Source organism: Sciurus vulgaris (assembly GCF_902686455.1).
Source record: "Sciurus vulgaris genome assembly, chromosome: 7".
Taxonomy (NCBI): Eukaryota; Metazoa; Chordata; class Mammalia; order Rodentia; family Sciuridae; genus Sciurus; species Sciurus vulgaris.
This window is the reverse complement of record NC_136467.1, coordinates 59,338,909-59,361,568: the sequence shown is the minus strand read 5'-3', so window position 1 is coordinate 59,361,568 and position 22,660 is coordinate 59,338,909. Positions and strand designations below refer to the sequence as shown.

The 22,660-nt window shown below is 34.5% G+C and overlaps 1 protein-coding gene across 2 annotated transcripts in view; it reads left to right on the top strand.

The window, feature by feature from the left end:
• LIN28B (lin-28 homolog B) overlaps positions 1-22,246 on the top strand; it is a gene marked incomplete at both ends in the record, with an annotated part of 106,252 nt that extends 84,006 nt beyond the window's left edge. For both annotated transcript variants that reach the window (XM_079146126.1, XM_079146125.1), the window contains one exon: positions 21,877-22,246. In XM_079146126.1, the coding sequence (XP_079002252.1) occupies positions 21,877-22,246 (370 nt within the window). The remainder of the gene's footprint in view (positions 1-21,876) is intronic.
• Positions 22,247-22,660: the final 414 nt, after the last annotated feature.

The window sequence follows — 22,660 nt, the reverse complement described above, 5'->3', positions numbered from 1 at the left end:
CTAACTCCAGCATCCTGCATCACGGCAGAGCCAGCACCACATGAATGATGCCAAGCTCTGATACCAGCTCCCATTCTCAGGTCCCTTTGATCATGACTAGGCTTCTGAATGCCTGGATGGCTGAGCATAGTGACCCAAATCCTGGGTACACAACTTTCTCAGTGTTCCTGTGTGAGCAGGGTGTCCCCATAGTCTCTTCTTAGAAGAGTTTTCCTTTTTCACACCATCCCATGGGTGTGGTCTTCCTGAGTCCTGAGAAGTCCCCAAGGCATCTTTCCTGTTGTCTCTGTGCTAAGTACTTAGCTTTTCTTTAGGGGTGTTAAGTTCTTCAGCAACCACACCTTCCTAGGCCTGAATTTTACATGCACTTTTCTGACCAAACTACAAGTTTTTAAATTCTTTCTGTTCTATTTTCTATTCCTGATTGTTATAGTAAACCTGGCAGAAAGCTGCCAGCAATACCCATGCCATTGCCTGAATGCTGTGCTGACTTGGAATTTCCTCTGCCAGATTCATTAGTTCACCATTTTAAAATTCAACCTTATATAAAAGTCCCAGGTCATGGACAAAATGTAGACAAGTTCTTTGCCGGAATGTAGCATGAGTGTTCTCTAGTCCATTTCCCAGTAGAGCCCTTATTTCCATTTTATTTCCATTTGAAACCTCATGAGCACAAGCTTTACTATCTGTGCTCTTATTGTAATTTTGGTCTCCACCAGAATCACTTACTACATTCTGCTTACTACAATCTGCTTCCTACAGTCAAGGCTTCTCTACCCTGATGCACACATGTTCAAACTTTTCCAAACTCCTCTGACAGACCAGCTCCAGTGGGCTGAGGATATAGCTCAATTGGTAGAGTGCTTGCCTTGCAAGCACAATGCTCTGGGTTCAAACCCCAGCACCGCAAAAAAAAAAAAAAAAAAACAGCTCCAAAGACTTCTGAACCACACAGGCAGCAGATATGATCACAGCAATCACCCCATCTCAAGTCTACCTTTTTGTCACTATGACCAAAATACCTGGCAAGAACAACTTAGAGGAAGAAAAGTTTATTTTGGCTCATGGTTTCAGGGGTTCAGTCTATAGTCAGTCAACTCCAATACACTGAGAGGCACAGCATCATGGTGGCAGGGTGTGACAAAGGAGAGATGCTCAACTCATGTCAGCCAGGAAGCAGAGAAAAGGAGGAGCTAGGGGGACAAGAGGTAGTCTCCCAGGGATCACACACCTGCCAAGGTCCACTTCCTCCAGGCTTGACCCCCCGCCTACGGTTTCTGCCTAGTACAGTGATCCTTTCAAATTTTTAGTATTTCAAATGGATTAATCTAATGACTAGGTTATAGTTCTAATAATCTAATTGTATTCATCCCTTGACATTGCTCCATTGTCTCAAGAGTTTTGGCGGAACACCATATAGTCAAACCATAACACTTACATTCACAGAACTAACTAGACTGGTGTTTCAATAAATATTGGTTATTATGTCCTAGCCAAGTGAATGCATAACATTAATCATCAAGAAGACAATGCAAATTTTTCCTTTATTCACATGTAAATTTACTTTCATTGTTTCTTCCTGGAATGGGTTGTTTTATCTGATTTGTGGAATGTTTTGGGGATAAAATTGTTCATAATATTCATTCGTGTCCTTTTAATGTCAAAGATATTAACAATATTCTGTCTTTCATTCTTGATGGTAATTTGTTTTCTCTCTTTCTTGTTTCTAGTCCATTTTTACTAGGACTTTATTAATTTGATTACTCTTTTCGAACTGGCTTTTGGCTTTAGAAATTTTTTCTATAGCATTGGTTTCTTCTCTTTTGATTATCTTACTTTGGTTTTTTTTTTTTTTTTTTTTCTCTTTTGCTAGATTCTTTAGGTAAAAACTTAAACCATTGATATTTAAACTTTTTCTAATGTAAACATTTGCAATTTGTTTTCCTATAAGCACTGCTATAGGACATTCCATAAATTCTTTTTTAAATTTTTTCTCCCTTATGATATCTTATTTGATCTAAATATTATTTAAACATGTATTATTTCCTAAATATATGAGAATTTCTGTTTTATTTATTTCTTATTTAATACTGTTATATAGTCAGAGAAAACATTCTATAAGATTTCATCTTTGTGAAACTTTACTGCTAATTTTTTGTCTCAAAATGTTCTATCCTGGATAATGTTCCATGATAGAAAAGAATGCACGTTTAACAGATATTGGTTGCATTGTTAATTAGGTAATGGTGATGCATAATGTAGCCTAAATCTGTATTTTAGGGTGTGTGTGTGTGTGTTGTTTTATTAGTTACTGGAAAAAGATTGTTGAATTCCAATAAGGATTGTAATTTTTCTAATTCTTCTCTGAGTTGTAACAGTATTTGCTTGGAAATTCCATAAATAGTAGAGTATTTATGTTCATATTTAGGAATATTACATCTTCAGATAAATTCACCTTTATGTTTATAAAGCGTTCTACTTCCCTTGTAATACATCCTATTTTGAAGTATCCTTTTATTTAATACTAATACGGTCACAATAGCTTTATTATAGTTCGGATATGATTTAGGTGTACCCACCAAACCTGACCATTCTTGCCTTTCAATTGGAGTGTTGAGACCATTTATATTTAATGTAGCTATTGATATGGTTAGATTCTACCATGTCACTGTTTATTTTTTATTTCTCTCTTTTTTTGTTGTTCCTCTGCTCTTCATTTTCTGTTTTCTTTTGGTTAACATTGTTTCATGTGATATAAAATATAAGAGCCTTATACAAGTATTCACTCATCACCTATGTCATACTCTGTACCATTGAGTCATATATTTTATTTAAACATATTTTAAAATTCCACAATTCTGTTATTACTTTTGCTATGAATATTTACCTTTTTTTTTTCTTTTGTATGCATCTCTTGGTTCTAGTCCCTAACACCCAACCCTGGTGCTGGGGATTGAACCCAGGGACTTCCTTGCACAGACTAGGCAAGCACTGTCTACCACTGAGCTTGTATCCTCAACTCTCTTCCTTCCTTTCTGTAGGTGTAAGTTTCTACATAGTAACATTTCTCTTGAACCTCAAGAACTTCAGTCAGCTGGCCAAAATTTCAGAATTTTTTAAAAAAGTATTTTAGCCTTTTAAAAATATTTTTAACTGATTTAGAATTTTCAGTTTAAAGTATATTTTCTTTTTGTACTTTTAAGATGTTGTTCCAACATCTCTATTATTATTATTATTATTATTATTATTATTATCTCTATTATTTCTAAGGTGACATCACACATCATTTGTTACTTGGTTTCATAATATGAAATGTGTCTTTTTTTCCTTTACTCTTTTATTTGGGCTTTAATTTGTTTAATTATGATGTATCAAGGTTTATTTTTCTTTTTATTTATCATGTTTGGAGTTCTCTGAGCTTTTTTAGATTTGTTGGTTCAAGATGTTTCCAGTGCAACTTGGAAGACTTACGGCCATTATTTCTTCGAGTATTTTTTCTGCCCCTTTCTCTTTTCTCTTTCTGAGATTCTAATTACATATGTATCAGCCTATTTTATATTTTCCCATATATCACAGAGATTCTGTTCATGTTTTATAATCCTTTAGTTTTTTGTGATTCAGTTTTTATTTCTTTTGTAATCAGTTTTTTTTATTGACTCTTCTGCAGCTTCTAAGATGGCATTATTCAATCAGTGAATACGTGCATATTAAATATTCTAACTTTCAGTTCTAGAATTTCCACTTTTTTTAATAGTTCCTTCATTTTTCTTCCTGTCAAGATTCTCTATCCCCCTTTTAAAAAATGTATTGTGTTGCCTGTAATCCCAGTGGCTCGCGAGACTGAGGCAGAAGAATCTAGAGTTCAAAGCCAACCTTAGCAAAAGCAAGGTGCTAAGCAACTCAGTGAGACTCTGTCTCTAAATAAAAGACAAAATTAGGCTGGGGATGTGGCTCAGTGACTGAGCGCCCCTGAGTTCAATCCTTGGCACCCCCCCCATGATAATAATAACAACAACAATAATAACAATAATTTATGTTCATCTTTACCTTTGAGTAATACAGAATATGTTATTGAGCATTTTTATGATAGCTATTGTGAGTTCTTTTGTGATGTTTTTAACATTTGGGTCTTCTTAGGGTCTTGACTACATGTTTATTTGCATATGGGTTGCCTTTTCCTGTTTCTTTACATCTGATATTTTTTTTCTTGTATACAGAATGTTGGACTGATAGGTTGTGAGGAGTCTGATTTACTTTGTTTTCTTTACAAGGTATTGAGATTTGTTCTTTCATGCAGTTGTAGTGCCAGGTACATTCTGCCAGCTTTGTTTTCATTCAATAGTAGGGTAGATCTGTTTTGGTTTTTGTTTACTCCTAGTGTATAGCCTTCTTTCTTTAGCATATGGTCCTTCTTCCTAGGATCCTAGCTTACTAGGATCTTAAATAAATGCAATGTCCATTTCTAGATTTAAATTTCAGTGTGATTTCTGCACCCTGGATTGCCTAGAACTGTAATATTGTCTGTGTTGTGTGATCTTGAGTATATTTGCTTATTTCTATGCCAAATAATAAGGCCTCTTTCTACTCTGCTTTGCAGGAACTCAGCCTATAGATATGCAGCTTAGCTTTTAATCAAAAGAATCAGGAGTGTGTGCAGGGAAGAGGATAGTCCTCCATGCATATATTGCCTCTCTCCCACAGCCTATTCCAGGAATTCTAACTGCTTCAGGAACCCTGAGCCAAAATCTGTATTTCTTTGGCTCTTTGACACCACTCTCCTATATTTGTATTCTATTTCTTTGCCCCTTACTTTCCAAAAATTTATCCAGACAGAAAGCTAGGACAAACATGGTAGCTTACTGTGAGTGCTCCCCTTTCACCAAGCATCACGGCATTTCTTTTCTTTCTTTGTGTGTGTGTGCAGGGGGCAAATGCTGAAAATTGGACCCAGGGGGTACTTCCACTGAGCTATATCCTGAGCCCTTTTTAGTTTTTATTTGAAGAGAGGGTCTCATTAAGTTGCTAAGGCTAGCTTCAAATTTGTGATCCTCCTGCCTCAGCCTCCTGCGTAGCTGGGATTACAGGCATGTACCTACCTGACCATCATAGCTTTTCACTGTATTTTTCTGTTCTCATATAGCTTTCAGTTTTATAGTTGTAGACTGAAGAAGAGTCAGTATAATAACAGTAGGTCTATTATGGTCAGAAGCCCACTGAAATGATACATTGCTAAATTTTTTTGTAATACAGAGATAAAATATCTATATTTTATAATTACATGTAGAATAGAATGTCTTTCAGCCATACTGTGATAACTGTTTCACTTTATTTGTAATCTCTTATATTTTGTTGTTTGTTTTCTAATTAGGTGTATTCCCTGTCATCTATTAAAGGATATGGTCTCTGAGATCTTTTTATGTACTTGACACTGAATTTATTTCTCAGCACGTGGTAAAATTGAATGTATGTGGTATGTTTTCTGCTATACTTCATCACTGTCATCTGCTATCTGATGACATAGGGAATTGTGCGCTACACATATATGTAAGATGTAGGTCATTTGAAGGGTATTATCTCATTTTTTTGTTATTAATTTGCCTTGATGTGTTATATTACTTAAATGATTTCCTCTCATTGAATACATGCACATTCATCTAGTGTCCTCCTGTATCTCCTGTCTTTCACTTTCATGTTCTTGTTTAGAATGCCTTCTCTTAAATCCACATTTGTCATAGGTAAATACAGGTATTGATAATTTCATTGGTTTTCCTGTGTACTTTTGCCACTATATTTTTAGTTGAAATGTGTATTATTTTACTATAAAATACCCTTTTCCTATATAGTAAATTAAGGATGATTGATATATATTAAATAATGTATATATGTAGATTAGATTATTTAAATTTTTTTTAGGATATGAATGGGGCATTACAAAAATGTTTATTATAAAAAGTAAATATTAGCCTGATAATGTTAAGAAATATTCCTTTAAATATGTCAGAATGTATGTGTTTTATAGTCTGGATTTGATCAATCCAGTATCTGAAGTCTTAGGTCTGTCTGCTGACTAGTTCATGATGCCTGATTTTATTTTGTCTTTTGTGACTTTTTCTTTTTTAATCAGAAAGTTCTGTTTCCTGAACTTTTATCTGTAAGAATTCTATGACTTGTAAATACATTTCCTCTGGGGAGAATTTACCTTTACCTTGTTATGTACCTGCAGGTATTTGTACCAACTGGGAACCTTGTTAAAATTAATTCCCATCTTAAATCATAGTCCTTTCTTGAGCTGCAACACCAGGTGGAGTCTGTTTTGTGGTTGTCCTTTCTCAAGGGAAATATCTGTTTTCTCTTCCTCTCAGCACCAAGTTGGAATCAGAAAAGTCTTCTTTCCATCTCCTTCCTTGTGGCAACTTCTGCTTTCATTCATCTTTTCATTTCTATGTAATTTTAGGGAATTCCAGCTCTATGGGGCAAGATCTCTTATTACACTCCTAATTTCAGACAGGATCTAAACTTTGTTTCCTGGTTCCTCTGCTGCATCAACCACCTCACAAGGGAAAGCGTAAGGTTGTTTCCAGTGCTCTGCAGACGTTTCCAGAGTACACATCTATTTCACTGCTCCTCTTACTACCCTAATTTTCATTTCATTTTTAAGTTTTTGTGCCATTTCTCTTTCTCTGTGAATTGCCTGTTCATGTTTGTTCTCTGTTTTTCTCTTGGACTCTTGATTTGCAGATATGTTGTGTACAGCTTTTTTAAAAGTGCATCTTCTCTATTCTCAAAGGAAATTGCTGCTCAAGGAACATCTAATTCCTAAGACATGCTTGTCTAACTTTGAGGAAATTAAATTTAATGCTAGCAGTGTGGTCCAACTTTAATTCCTTAATCCTTTTGCATTCATTTTATGTTGTACCTGATGCCCCTACTACCTCCCACTTGTAAATTCATCAGCCTATTTTAATATCTTGTTTGATCTCTCCATTAGTAGCTACTTTTTCCAATATGAAAGTGTATTTTAGATTTTAGCTGAGGAAATACCTCTTTGTTATCTTCCTACTACTTCTCTTATTTTCTTCTTAGATGCCTGTTTCCTCTACCAGAAAGGTATTAAATAGTAGTATTTCTGAAAGTGTTGTCCACAGTTCTCTTCCAGTCCTCACATGGCTTATACACCATTTGTCTGTTCAGTGATGTCTCCCAAATTTGTAACTTAAAACTTAGCAAAAAACTTCAGGTTTCAGACTAGCAGTGTCTCCAGAGATGCACATCAAGATACAGTTAACTTACTCGATAATAGTTAACTTACTTAATAATAACTACATTATTACTTACTTGGAAAATTATTACAGCAGTAACTAAAGCTTAGTATGATTTGACAAAAGATGATTAGATAGAGGGAAGCTTAGAATATTTTTTTCCTTTCAAAGAACAGTAAAGATAAGTGTATAAAGAATGGAAAATAAATTAATTATAGAGCTTCCATAAGATATTATAGATATAATAGATATTATAGTTTCATCAAGTTTTTCTTTTCTTTTCCAAGCCAACCAACTTGCCTTTCTAAACAAGCCTTCCGATTTTCTACTTCTGTCTAATTTATCTTGCCATTTACTAATCTTGCATGTTTTCTTTTCCATCTCTGCATCTATGTAGACCTTACTCTTTTTTCATAGTTTTTAACAACCTTACTATAGCCGGTCCAACTCCTTCCCATAGCCATTTCTGTTGTTCCAGTAATGATGATGATGATGATGGTGTCTCCTTTTTTGTTACAGCAATTGTCAGAGTCTATTTTATTAGCCATAAATATGCCTGGAAGAGTAGCCATCATCTACCGGACTCCTTTAAACTAATATTACTAATAATTTACAAATTAAAGGATGGTTTTTACAAACCCAGAAATTAATAAGAATTTAATTATAACAAATCCAAATGTTTTATCCCATATTTTTCTGTCATGATGATATATGTGTCCAAAATGGGCATGAGCCTTTGAATGCAAGTAACTGTACATAGATGATTCTGGAACATACCTGTGTTGTAAATTCCCCTATTTCAAATCTATTTCTAAGACATGCCAGCGCATTATTACTTCTGGTTTCTTCTTTTACTTGCAACCCCAAGAGGAATACTTTTTTAAATTTTTATGGCTCCTAATTTTGATGAAAAGAAGATAGTCATTCTCCTTAGCCTGTAATTTCAAAACATGTTTCATTTTTGACACCAATTAGAACAATCATTTCAATGGTGTTTTTAATTTCTGTGCAACTCTCAGTGTCTTCACTACTTTCCAAGTGTGCAACTCTGAACCATCTTAAGTGAATTTCCCAGTACATGCCTTTTAAAAGGTGAAAGAATACTGTTATGTATCCTTTTAGCAAAATTTTTGCTCAGAAATTGTGCATAATACTGTCACTGTAGAATGACCAGCTAAATAGCCTATTTCCTTTTTGTCCTTAGAAATACATTGTTCACTCATTAATTCTTGAACTTGAGAGAATTTATAGAGATACTACCTCATATGAAGATTCATAATCTGAGATTTTACCTATATAACTAACTTTGTCATCACTCTTAGCATCTGGAGTTCAGCTCTTTTTCTATTTGTACTTTTATTTGTCTAACAGTTGTAAAACATCTTCTGTCAGTTCTCTGCCTTTATGGACAGGAAATGAAAGATTCTGAATTCTCAATTGTATTCAGTGAAAGGTTAAAAAGAAAAAAGATGGTAAAAATGCCGCCTCACAATGTCCTCTATACATTCTTGAAAGATCAGGCAATACCTTGAGAAACACAACAAGAAAACTGAAGGAAGGCGAGATAGAGGTGATTTGTTTCACTATCTTATTGTCTTTCTAGCGATTATATCTTTTTCTCATTTTAATTTTTCTCATTATTTTATTATTATCTTAATATTACTTTACTGTGTCTTATTAAATGTAAGAACTATTTTTATAACAACAAGCATATTTCTTTTACTTTAATCTCTTTTTAGCATATTTGGAACTAATTTCCAGAATTATGAAACAGCAAAATTTCAAAATATAGAAAAAATAAAATCATTGAGAAAAGAAACACAAAATCTAAATTGGGTTTCATAATCTTGAATTTTAAAGTTAGTTACGCATTTATCTTGTCTCCTTTCTAGATCTGTGTGCTTAAAAGAACAGTGTCCATGATGATTTCTGTGTCCTATGCAGTGACTTCTCTAGTCCATATTTATTATATGTATCTTATACAGATACAAAATGAATAAAATGTTAAAAGATTTTATTTAATTCAATTAAGTGACACAACCAGGAAGCTGTTATAACTGGTTCAAAGAAGAATCCAAAGAGTTTACTCCAGATTAGGAATATTGAAATAAATGTGCATATGGGGGCAAAACTAACTCTTTCTGCAGCAGGGTAGGGAAATCAATTGAACCTCTGTCTTTCAGGATAGAATTTATCTCTCTACAGAGAATAACTTGGCATGTCTGTCAGTTAGCAGTCATGTAAAGAACTGTAATACAGCCCTCATAGAGCCAGAACCAGATAATCCAGAAGTGTATGCTCTGGATCTAGACAAAGAAATTGAAGAGAACTTTGCACTCATTGTGATAAATAAGTAGCATTTTACCACATGCAGCTATCATATATTAAAACATTTGTTAGTTTTCTGAAATAAATATAATTTTAGAGTAAAACGATTAAGTATTGTCCAAACAAGTTTACTTTCTTTTACCACATCTGTTAGGGTATTTCTCAAGTTTTTATTTATTTATTTATTTTTTAAGAAAAAAATTTGTAGTGGCTTTGTTTCTCTTATCCCACTGAGAAAATAAATCAAGTTCTTCATATAAACTTCTCCTGGCCAAATCCAGAGGGTAATCAAAGGAGAGGAAAGCTTGTCATTCAAAAACATACAGAATTACCCTCGTTAAAAAGCCATTTTTCCTTTGGCTTGTAGAGTATGTACAAATAAATTTGGTTACATGTACAGACTATCCCTTAGGATCATCAAACACTGAAAATATTTGGAAATGTGGGTCCATTAAGAGATTTAAATGCCTTCCTCATATTTACCCTCTGTTTTTACCCCCATCTTTAACTTGGTGGCCATGTGTTCACAGAGCATAGTCTTAAAACGTTAAGCAGGGCTGGACTCAGTGGTGCACACCTGTAATCCCTGCTGCCTGGGAGGCTGAGGCAGGAGGATCACAATTTCAAAGCCAGCCTCAGCAGCTTAGTAAGACCCTCGGCAACTTAATGAGACCCTGTCTCACAATAAAAAAATTAAAAAGGGCTAGGGATGTGGTTCCGTAGTTAAGCTCCACTGGGTTCATTCCCCGGCACCAAAAAAAGAAAGAAAGTTAAATAGAAAGACAAGATTCCAAAGGGATCAGTGACAGAGATCTGCAGGATGTATTAGCTACTTGACCATAAAACTTTAGTCACATATAAAACTTTTTAACATGAAGGACAGTCTAAGCAGTAAGGAGAAGAAAAAGAAGTAGCCATGAGGTCAAGAACATTTTCATGACTTTGTCTTCAGAACCTCATTTTCCAGAACTGATTTACACAAGAGGAGAAAATATCAGTTTACGGAGATTTTCTGGACATGATAAAATTGTTCAATTTTCACCTACCTACCTAAGTGGTGAACAATTTAAGAACTGCTGATTCTTGGCAAAGCTTGTCACAAGAAGACCCAGTCTACTAGATTAGAAATGGACAGGGGTTATTTACTTCTCATCTATACCTCATCATTTTCCTCAGCTGTAGCTGCTGCTGGAATGGGAGATCAAACTCACTGATCATTGGAAGCCTTTCCTTGGTGATTTTAGCAAAATACTTTTAACTCTTTTCAATTCCTGTGTAGCTATCAAGGCAGGAGATGGTTTGGCACAGGTTTCTTTTGCCCTTTGCCCTTGAAGGCACATTTTGGAAAGATCACATCAGGCACTGTGCTCTAAGACACTGGACCTCTATAAATATTTTTTAATGCTGTTCATAGGAACATTGTCAAAATGGGAGGTTTATGAATATTTCTTAGTAGTTCAGTAATATAGTACTAATTCAGTGCTAGCAATTCAGTAATGCAGCAATAGGGAGGTGTTTTGACATAATCTTCATAAAAACCCAGATACTGTCAGCATTACTTGTATTAAAAGTAACTCAATCATGGTAATGTCACAGCTCTGAAAAACCCAGCAAGTACTCCCTTGGCTAAACCCAGGATAACATCTTTTAATCTAGCCTCTTCTTTGCCTGTGGCTTGCAAACAACCAGTATAAACTCCAACTTTTACCTAACCCTCATTTGTACCATCAGTCATGCCAACAAAATTGATTCTTAGCCTGTGTGTCTTTCTTTTCTTTGGAATTTCTCATGGTGTCTCCCTTCTGCTTTAATAGAGAAGTATGTGTGTGAGAGAGCGAGAGAGACAAGCTGGTCACTATGTTATTTTGAAATTTTTATTTTATATACCTAAAATATTTGTAAACCTATTTTTATTTTGGCATTTAAATTCTTTTTTGTTTGGATGTTTATATTCACTTCTCTAGGTAACAGATTATTGCTTCACTTATTAAGTAATCATGATAATTCTTTTAAAATTTCTTGTGCTTCAGTCAAATATTTAATAAAGTTTTTTCAGTGCACTAAAATTTGCAATATGTATATATGACTTAAGAATGGCTTGTTAAATAGTGTCACAGATAAGAAAAGAATAATGCTGGCTTACAGAACCAAAGACTAGAAGAAATCATGTGATGAGCAAGAAAAAAGCATTTATAAAAATTGGTACAAAGGACAGGAGATATCTCTGAGTGGTAGAGTATGCCTAGTATGTACAGGGCCCTGGGTTCAATCCTTAGTACCACAAGAAAAAAAAAAGTTGACACAAGCACTAGCAGGATTATATTTCTTTAGGCCAAGCTGATGCTTATTCACATCAGATGTCACTCCACTGACACACCTTTGCTGATGAATTTGGAATGGTCTGGTGGAAAGCGAGTGGTTCTGGGGTTTTAAGTTTCTGGCCAGTCTGCTGTAGTAGATAAATAAGCAGACATTTTCAGATTGCATATTATAATCTGTTTCTTCTATCTAAACAAGCATCTAATTTTAATAATTTGGAGATGAATTAAATATTATCTTTTCTTTATATTTAATAATAGCAACAACCTAAAATACTCTATACCTAAAGGTCAGTGTGATTGAATATGGTAAACTTCCAAAAATGATGAAAGTGTGCAGTTTGAATACTGCAACATGTGCTCTGTGTGTGTGTTTGTGTGTGTAAGAGAGAGAGAGAGAGCAGACTGAGAGAGTGTGTCACTCCTGGACTAGACATTCCCTCTTCTCGCACCTTCATTATCTTGAGTTTTGAAAGTAGCATTGGCCGAGTGCCCACTGCATGTGAGATTGGGTTGTTTCATAACAAAGTGCTTCTACTCCCAAGAGATTGGAAAGCATTAAGTTCTCTGTGTTTGAGTACGTCTTTCTCCTCCTCCTTCTCCTCCTCCTCCTCCTCCTCCCCTTCCTCCCCTTTCTCTTCTTCTTCTACTTTTCCATTAGCCAGCAGATTACCTGTCTAGGATGTTGTTTGTCTGTTAAAAGAGACATAACATTTTGATTTCAAATGAAGATTTAACTTATGACCTAGAATTCATTATGATATACCTTCTTAAGTTAATGGTACAGAATAGAAGACACTCAACAAATGATTATTATTCCATGGGATTGCAGCAGTATCTACCACGTACTTTTAAATATAATGGAATGAAATATGAAAACCTGGTTTATAACTGTCCCTGATTGAAGTGCCCTAAGCTCTGATGATTTCTGTTCCCTTCTGTGGCCTCTTCTAAATCAGTTGTGTATCTTTCTCAGTGACCTGCACTGCCATTTGAGTGTTATGTATCTTTACCCCATATTTTCCATCATATCATGTTGTTTTTATAAAAAGAAAGGTTTGCAAAAAGAGCTATTGTGTATTTTAGCTGGTTTTCAAGATACTGTGGTACATTTTTAGCTGGTATTATAAGGTAGACCATATCTACCATAGACCCCAAAAGCTAATAAATTGAAGACAACCCCCAGTGCAGTTAGAAGAAGATGTCAGATGAGGTGAGGTACATAAACCTCATTACCCAGATGACTATCACATACCTTTCACTGGCATCTCATGCATAGTTGTGCACATAGTATATTTAAGTCTTGTTTTCTTTTTCATTTGACCTTATGAAAATGATTGAATGCATATTATAAGCAGTTGAATCAATCCACCAATAGGCAAGGTCTGTAGTTTCTCATCATATAACCAGACAGAAAAGAGAGGTTAGCATATCAGTGGGCAAGTAAAAAACACCTTTTTAGATCAGTACAAACCCCAAATCAGTTTAGTTTGTCTAAAAACTAAGCTTTAGAGAAGACAGAGAATTAATTCCCAATGCCAGCAATTTTAGAGTTTTGAATTCACTTTGGTTCCACAGAATTAGGTAATGCAAAACCATCCAAACACCTTTTAGTATTCATTATGAAGCACTGATTGATGATTTTGCCAATTGTCCCTTCTTAATAATATTGAGAACCTGCTCTTATGGTAGTCTAACAAGTTTTTAAACTATCTTGGGCTTTTTTATTTTTAACTTTTAATTTATTTCTATGTGATGCTGAGGATCGAAACCAGTGCCTCATACATGCTAGGCAAGTGCTCTACCACTGAGCCACAACCCCAGCCTTATCTTGAACTTTTTAAATATTGAAATCCAGAGTGAGTAGTAGTTACCCTATTAATGACACTCTTCCAGGCAACGTATAGTTTAAATATTAACTTTGTAAAAAATAATGACTAATCATTTTATAAAAAACAAGAGATCTTGTCTGCAGTAGGACCCAGGCATTAGTATTTTTAAACACTTCCAAGGTAATCTGGAAAGAGATTTGTATACCTTATATACATATTAATTTCTTAAGGGTATAGATTTATACCCATATTTTAATGTTCAGGCTTTAACTTATTTTTCAGTTTTACATCTTTGTAGTTTAGTGGTAAAAAGCATGGACTCTGCAGCCAGACCACCTGGGTTTGATTCTAAGTATTTATTTATATATATACATATTTTTTTAATTTTTTGTTTGTTTATTTTTATGTGGTACTGAGGATTGAACTTAGTGCCTCACATGTGCTAATAAGCAAGTGCGCTACCACTGAGCTACAGCTTCAACCCCTGAGTATTTATTGTTATTATTAACAATTTATTTATATTTATTATTATCATTATTATCATTTTTAATTATCCAACTTATATCCATAAGAAAGTACAGCATTTTCTCTTTGAAAGTCAACAGAATTTGACCAATCAGGAGAAATTTTGCCAGAGTATATCATATCAAACAAATGTATATGCTTATGGGTGTTATTTTAGCTATGGGACATTCCAAAATAACTGAAAATGGGAAAGCATATGTTAATCATTGATGATGATGAAGTTTAGAGAAGGTAGCAGTTGATTAAGGCACGTAAAGTTTTATCCATTTTAATGATGGTGACTACACATTGAACCTGTTTCTCATTATGAACTAATCATGTAAATGTCCTCAGAACAGAGAACCACTTATGAGTTAAACTCAGTAGGTTTTGTAGTGTTTTCCTTCCAAAATAAGCAGATATCAGTAATGCTGCAAGGTTGTAACTGTCACAGCCAGCAATTACAGGGAGTCGTGTTTGGTTCCCAGAAAGGAAATAAGATACACACTTCACTCCCTCGCTTTCCCCTTTCTTCCCATCTCTCCCCCTTCTCCTTTCTGAGGCATCAGTGACCTGTTGAAAACAGTTTTTTGTTTTGGGCCATATTGCTTTACAGTGTTGGGATTATAGAGTGACCCCCATGGTAAGATCGTCCTTGCAGAGAAGTTTGTGTACAGCTGCAGTTCTCAAGTAGCTGCCTATCACTGTTCACCAAGGAGCTTTTAAAAAATACTGATGTCTGGAGCATCCCTCTGAAAGATTCTGTTTGAAAGGTCTGCTGCAGGACTCAGGCATTAGTATTTTTAAAAGCTTCCAAGGTGATTGTGGAACCACTATTATATTAGGTTCACTGTCATGTGACTAACAATAAGAGGGAAGGTTAAATTACAAAATGGAAATTGAATTATGTAACTGTAATTACTTTTTATTTTTTAACAAACAAACAATATATTCTTTCTTGTAATTTAAAAAAGGAACTATAAAAATTCATGGGAAATGAAATGCCACTTCATATACTATTTTCCTTCCTAGATGTAACCAGTGTTAATTTGTTAACTTACTATTTATCCTTCTGGTATTTTTTCCATAGGATAAAAGATGCATATAATTACTTATATCATGTATAGTGTCTTTGAAACATTAAGGTGATTATACTATATTTATGTATTATCCTGTGGTTTGCTTTTTTTACTTAAAATCTTGAAAATCTTACATAAAGATCTCAAGTTTTTGAAAATTATTTTACTTCATTCTTTTTGGTATCTGCAGAGTGTTTCTTGGTGTATGCAAACTTTAAGTTTTCAGTTTTACATATAGCTTAGGTATAAAGAGATGGACTCTGCAGTTAGACCTGGATTTGATTGTTACTATCATTTTTCTTTTCTAACTTTTTACATTATGAACTTTGCTCTAGTTCTTATCTTAGTACCCACAACATTGTTGTTGGTGGTGAATATACCTGGAGGACAGATTCCTAGAGTTTAAAGTTGCCAGATCAGAGGGTATGGATATTAATATTTTGAAATATGCTGTCAAATTATTCTCCAAGAGAGACAGTCTTAATTTACATTCACTGCAACCAGTGGAATCTGATGGGAGTGTCTCAAGGCCAAATATGTCATGCACACCATGGTATGATTTCATGGACTAACTGAAATGTCAGACCTCTCTTTTTTGACTTGACTTTTATGGCGTCAGTTTGATAACAGATTATAGCCTATCAACCTAAGGTTCCCAATTACAGTCTTAGAAATATGATTAAAGAGAATGGAAAAAATATTTGCCAATATTTAAAATAAAATTTTGCAATGTATGAAATAAAAGAGGATAGAAATAAAACCTGGCCTTGATACTGAAAAAGAAATCTGAACTAATCTAGTCCCAGCCTTTGATTTTATAGAAAGAGCTCAAGAAAGGAGCTGACCTCTCCAGTGCAGTGATAAAACAGTAACCCAAATCTCAAGAAAAATCTACTTCAAATCATAAACACACACACACACACACACATATGAATATGTGTGTGTGTGTGTGTGTGTGTATATGTGCTGGTGTTTCAAATTTAAGATCTTTTTTTTTTAGGCTTACATATAATAAAATGACATCCATATTGTTGACTATAACACGGTTATATAATAAAAGTGGAAATGGTTAGGCACGGTTATGCATACCTGTAATTCCAGTGACTCTGGAGGCTGAGGCAGGAGGATCACAAGTTCAAGGCCAACCTCAGCAACTTGGCAAGACTCTAAGCAGCTTGGTGAGACCCTGTCTCAAAATAAAAAATAAAAAGGGCTAAATATGTAGCTCAGTGGCTAAGTGCCCTTGGGTTCAATCCCCAGTACCAAAAAAAAAAAAAAAAAAAAAAAAAAAAAAAGGAAGTGAAACATGCTGATTTCAATTAAAATTTTCTTCTAGGTAAATTCTCTGAGTTAATTTCTTCATCAATAAAGTATAGATATTGTAGTACCTATTTCATAGGGTTTGGAGGAAGTTTAAATTATGTAACACATTAAAAATCTTTAGCATAGTGGTGTCAGTACATAGTGCTCAATAAATTGAACCTATTTATTATTATTTCTATTATTTTAATTTTGTTAACAGTATGTTTAGCCTGTAGTGTGTATAGATTTTTTAGTTTTAGAATTAAGGTAATAGAGAAGGATGATACTGGCTTTTAAAAAAAAATTTTTTTTGGTTGTAGATGGACACAATACCTTAATTTTATTTATTTTATTTATATGTGGTGCTGAGGATTGAACCCAGTGCCTCACGCATTTGAGGCAAGCTCTCTACCATTGAGCCACAACCCCAGCCCTGATACTGACTTTTATCTTTCAAGATACTAATAAAAACTTGTCTGATGTTAAATGAATTTTTTTTTTCATATATTTCTTAGGAAACTTTTAAAAAGAACTTATTACTACTAATATTTTTGAAAATTCAGTGTTCTTATTTGTTGTACTTACGAAGAATATTAAAAATCAACTTTATTAAATGTTATATTGTCTGATTTATGGTCTTCGGAGTTTGATTTAAGAAACTGAAATAAAAGAAGGAAACTATAAAGCATAGACTTCTTTCTGATAGAGAAATTCGAGTATCGTTGAAGGACCTCTCTAGTTCTGTGATTCATCAGTTTCCTAACTCTCTTCTGGGTACTTTGGGACAGAGCCTATGGAAAGAATAAGCCATACCCAGATGTATATAATTTAGATTGCTTAGAAGCTACCAGGACAAAATGGGGCCTCTGGAAGGCTGATTTTGGTCCCTCTTACTCTCAGGAGGCACAGGATGAGCAGATTGTTGCCGTCAAGAGCTACGTTCTGGGTCTTTTCCTTTTCAGCTCTCCTGGGCTGATCGACACTTAACTGATTAGAAACAAAAAATATAAAATTGAGGAATGTTATTAGTATCATTCCTGGGTTTTGTTTTTTGTTTGTTTGGGGGTTTGGTTTTTGTGTGAGAGGTTTTCTTTTTCTTTTTTTGGTGCTGAGAGTTGAATTCAAGGCCTCATGCATGCTAAGATACACTCCCAACCCCTCTTTTCTGGATTTCAGTTGAACCCTATATTAAAAATGATAATTTCTTCAGAGAGTGGGTTATACTTTCAGTTTAGTTCCTGAAATTCTTTCCAACCTGTGACTTTTCTTAAGTCCCTCTGGCATCCCATTTGGAAACTTTAGAATATTTTTTTCTCCTCTTTCTTTTCCAGGAATTTTTATCTGTTCCTGTCTTATACCTTTTACCTGTCTAAAACTTTCACTTTTTCCACTCTGTACTCTGTCCCTGATACTGCTTTACTTACTCTTCTCTCAGCATTCCCTTTCCGTTGAGAAGCTTGCAGATCATTGTGTCTTCATCCTTAATGTCTGACCCTTATGAGATTGGAATTTCCATATAAATTCTTAGTAGTCTCAAAATGGAGAAGCGCCCCAACTTATACTTTTTCCCATTATACATTTAGACAGGCACATCTGGCTCTCCCTCTGTAGGATCACTTACTTCCCTAATTTTTGCTGTTATTATCACTTTTGGGATTAAGGGGAACCTAGAATTGATGAAGCGTTTAAGACATTTGGAGTATCATTTAAAAATTACTGTACGCATACATTTTAATCTAGTGATCCTCAGTTGAGCTCAGTTCTGAACATTATTGCTGATATCATTTGAAAACATGATTTACGTATTCCTTTGTTTGGAAACAAAGAAATCTGAGATTTCTAAGGATCATAGCAGACCTAAATTCTTATTGCTGAGTCATTTTTCCTTTTTAAAAAATGGAGCCTTCAGAAATTTGGATATGTTTTTATTATTGATTAACAAATAGTCTTTTTGTCTTGATTTATAAAAGCCTAAATGATTGGTTTCTATTTATTTGGTCATCTTATGTGCCTCTATTCTATCTGTTGATTGGCAGTTCTCCTTCATTTAAAAATTTTACTCTTCCTTTGATAGTCTTTTAAAGTTTGACTCCAATTTTTATTTTTATCTTGAAAGCTTTTAAAATAAATAATACATAGTGAATGTGTTAGCTCGTTAGAAGTACTTAAAAGTTTATGAAGAACTTAACCATTCTTAAGATTAAATGGAATGTTTTTTCTTCTTTATGTTTCAAGGTAAGAAAATATACTTTATGTCATTGGCTCAGCATTTTATAAAATACTTAACATGGATCATTTTATTTATCAATTAATTAATTAATTTTTTAAAATTTATTTTTCACTGTGGTAGGGATTGATCCCAGGGTTTCACTTTGTGTAGGCAAGCAGACTATTTTATTTTTTATGTGGGGCTATGTATAACAAAGTACAATTGTAGTTTTCTTTGTGTAGCCTTTGCTTGTGACACTACCCTTCCATGTCTTAAGCATGTAGCTGTATGTGGTCACACGTGCCATTTTTATACTCATATCACAATGTAAAATTCATACAAACTAGTGAAAAACAAACTGATTTGGAGAAGTGTGGAGTGTGAACAAAAGGGACCAGACCACATATAGCTTGGTGGAGTTTGTGGTTGTGGTATCATTTATGAGCTGCAAGGTAGCTGGACATTTCCATTTTGGTTTCAGTCCCTGGGGAAGGAAGGGATTTCATAATGGGGTGTGATCTGCACTCTTAGTAAGAATGATTGACATTGAATGATTAAATAGAAAAGGCGAAAAATACCACTCCTCCCCCTTCTAAGACCAAGCACATATACACTGAATGCAAATCTTTTCAATGTGGAAGGCAGTCTGGACGTATGATAGCACATTATCTGAAAAGCCAAGGGGGTGAATTAACTATGCAGATGAGAATGCATGAACAAAATTATATAGTATCCTTATAAATAACTTTGATAACCCAAATGTAATGGTAAGTGCATAGAGTGTGATCAGAGTTGCTGTTTGTGAAAGAATTCTGACATCAAGGGCCTGATGAATGAGTGGGCAGAATAGTTTCCCAAAGAACACGGTGCATGCCAGTGACATGAAATCCACGTGTCTGCAGGAGAGCCAGCTTTTTACTGAGCCCTCTGTCCTGTTTTCTTTCTCTGAAAATGAGCTCCTGACTGGATGTTATCCTTAGCAAGTGGATTTCATTCAAAAGAAAGATATTTTACAGATGGGCAAATCTAATGTAGCATTCCCTTTATTATAGAAGAGAACTGTGGGGGGAACATTATCATAAGTAATGGGGTCATATGTTTCAAAGGTGCCATTTTGAGTGTGTTATTTTGGTTACTGTATTTCAAGCATTTGTTGGTCATTTTTATTCTTCAGTTTTACAGCCTCTCTTAGAACATATGGTTGAACAATATTGAATCTTCGGTATAATGTTGTTTTGTTAACTTATATTTATGAGTTACACAACAAATAGAACACGTGATTTATTGGTTTTCCCTTTGATTTTTGTAAGTATGATCCTGTCTTAAAGGTGTATACCTGCACAGAATGAAATCCTGTCTTGTGAATCCATTATTCTAAAATCTGTAAAGTTGATTTTGATAACTGGAGAAGCAGACAATAGTTGCTATTGTTTTTGCCAATTGAGAAAATTCACCTTTAAAACTGATCCCAGAAGATAAAATACTAAGTATCCTACATACACTGCTTATTAGGTCAGGAGTTTGTCTTGACATATTAGGTAGTATATAGGTTGTTGAACTGGAAACACGTACAAATATAATTAGTCACAATTAATTATTGTTGTCCCTATGATCTTACAGTAATTCTCACAGTTACTACATATTTTCTTGTTTTTTTTTTAACATTGTGACCTGTTATTTGTGCTTTGTAATGAGAAATGTGGAATCATAAATTATTTAGAAAATAAATTTAAACTAGAAAGCTCTCAAAACATTTCACTTGAAAACAAATCACTAATTACATTCTGTATTCAATGTTCAGATTACCTTTGTAAATATAAATTTTCCTTAGTTTGTCCACTTTCTTTTCTTGTTTTTAATATACAGATTTTAAAGAAAAAGTCTATTGAAATTGAGCAGATACAGCTTCCAAATAATTTCTTTGCTCAGCTTTTAGAAATAAAGTCAAACATTTACCTCAAAACCTTATCCCTCCTGTGTACATTCAAATATTAATTTAGGAATGGATCATTGTTTATTTCAATTTAGAAAAAAAAAACAAAAAAACCCTAAGGAAAACTCATTTCTACAGGAAGAAGAAAGTAACTTTTCTTGTCATTAAACTAGTATCAGACTTCATTAATCTGATTCAAGTATTTAGAATGTTTATTTTATAGCATTTTCCTGGTATTGTTATAAAATTACTTGGTAATTTGCCAGATTGTCTGATTTGATATCTTCCTTATATATCAGATTTCAGTGTACTATTTAATTTTGTATGAAGGAAAAACTTTAGTTCACCTGGCTTCCATAGTCAAAATAATTAACACTCAAAATGGCGTTAAATTCATAAAATTTAATTTTGTCCATAATTTTCCCAGTTGCTGAGCAAATTGCTACTTCACATCATGGCAAACAGCTGTATTTTTATACTGTTCTTTTTAAAGCTAGCTGGCTTTTTTGTTGAATATTGACTGCCCTCTAGTGGACTAACTGTTCTTTACAAATCACCTGTGGGACCAGTGTGATGCACACCTGTGATCCCAGACACTTGGGATATTGAACCCAAGGATTCCAAGTTCAAGAGCAGCCTGGACAATTTAATGAGGCCCTGTTACAAGATAAAAAGGGCTAGGGAGTAGCTCAGGGGTAGAGTGCCCCTGGGCTCAATCCCCAGTACCACAGAAATAAAATACGATACCCTGTTAAATTTAAACTAAGCCATCAGTCCATGGAAATGATCATATATTCTTTCATGTTTTAGTACTCATGCTTTTCATTGATTATTATGCTTAACAAAATTAATTTTTTAAGTTGCCAGAATGTTTGGTGCTGATATCCTTGAAGCAACCAGTATAACCAGTATAAATAACATTACTTTTAAGAAGTCATATTAAAATATGCTGATCTCATGGACAGTTTATATATCTTGGTATTTTAAAGATTCTGCATTTCTGTATAAATGATTATTTTACATAATTGTATTGATTATTAAATTCTGACTTTAAATTTTTAATGACACATGGCTACCTACTTCTAAGATGTTTTCTTCATTCTTGCTTGCAGATGCTACAACTGTGGTGGCCTTGATCATCATGCTAAGGAATGTAGTCTACCTCCTCAGCCAAAGAAGTGCCATTACTGTCAGAGCATCATGCACATGGTGGCAAACTGCCCACATAAAACTGTTGCACAGCTGCCGGCCAGTTCTCAGGGAAGACAGGAAGCAGAATCCCAGCCGTGCACTTCGACCTCCCCCCGAGAAGTGGGAGGCGGGCATGGCTGCACATCCCCACCATTTCCTCAGGAGGCTAGGTCAGAGATCTCGGAACGGTCAGGCAGGTCACCCCAAGAAGCTTCCTCTGCAAAGGCTTCTGCAGCGCCAGAAGAGCAAAACAAGAAGGGGCCTTCTGTTCAGAAAAGGAAAAAGACATAATACTTCTTAACGTATCTTGTTCTCTACCCAGTTGGGAAGTCTACCTCATGCAAGTACAGGGGAACAGTATTTCACAGACAGCAGCTGACCTGGGATTTTAACTACTGTTGAGGAACTGTGAATTTTTTTTAAAGAGACAAATCACTCTAAGCAAATTACATTTGAGCAGGGTGTCATGTTTTACATAATTCAGAGAATGAGATACTGTGTTTATCAGTAAGTACATGTGCGAGAGGGAGAGAGCCTGAATCTGTGTGTGTTTGTATGAAGATTTTACACAGGAATGTAGACATACATATAAAGAGGGGTTGTCTTTATATATGTGTGTATGTAGCTGGAAGCACACACCCTCCCTCACATAATTGGACATGTCCAAGAATTGAAAATCCATGTGAATCATTTAAGATGGTTTCA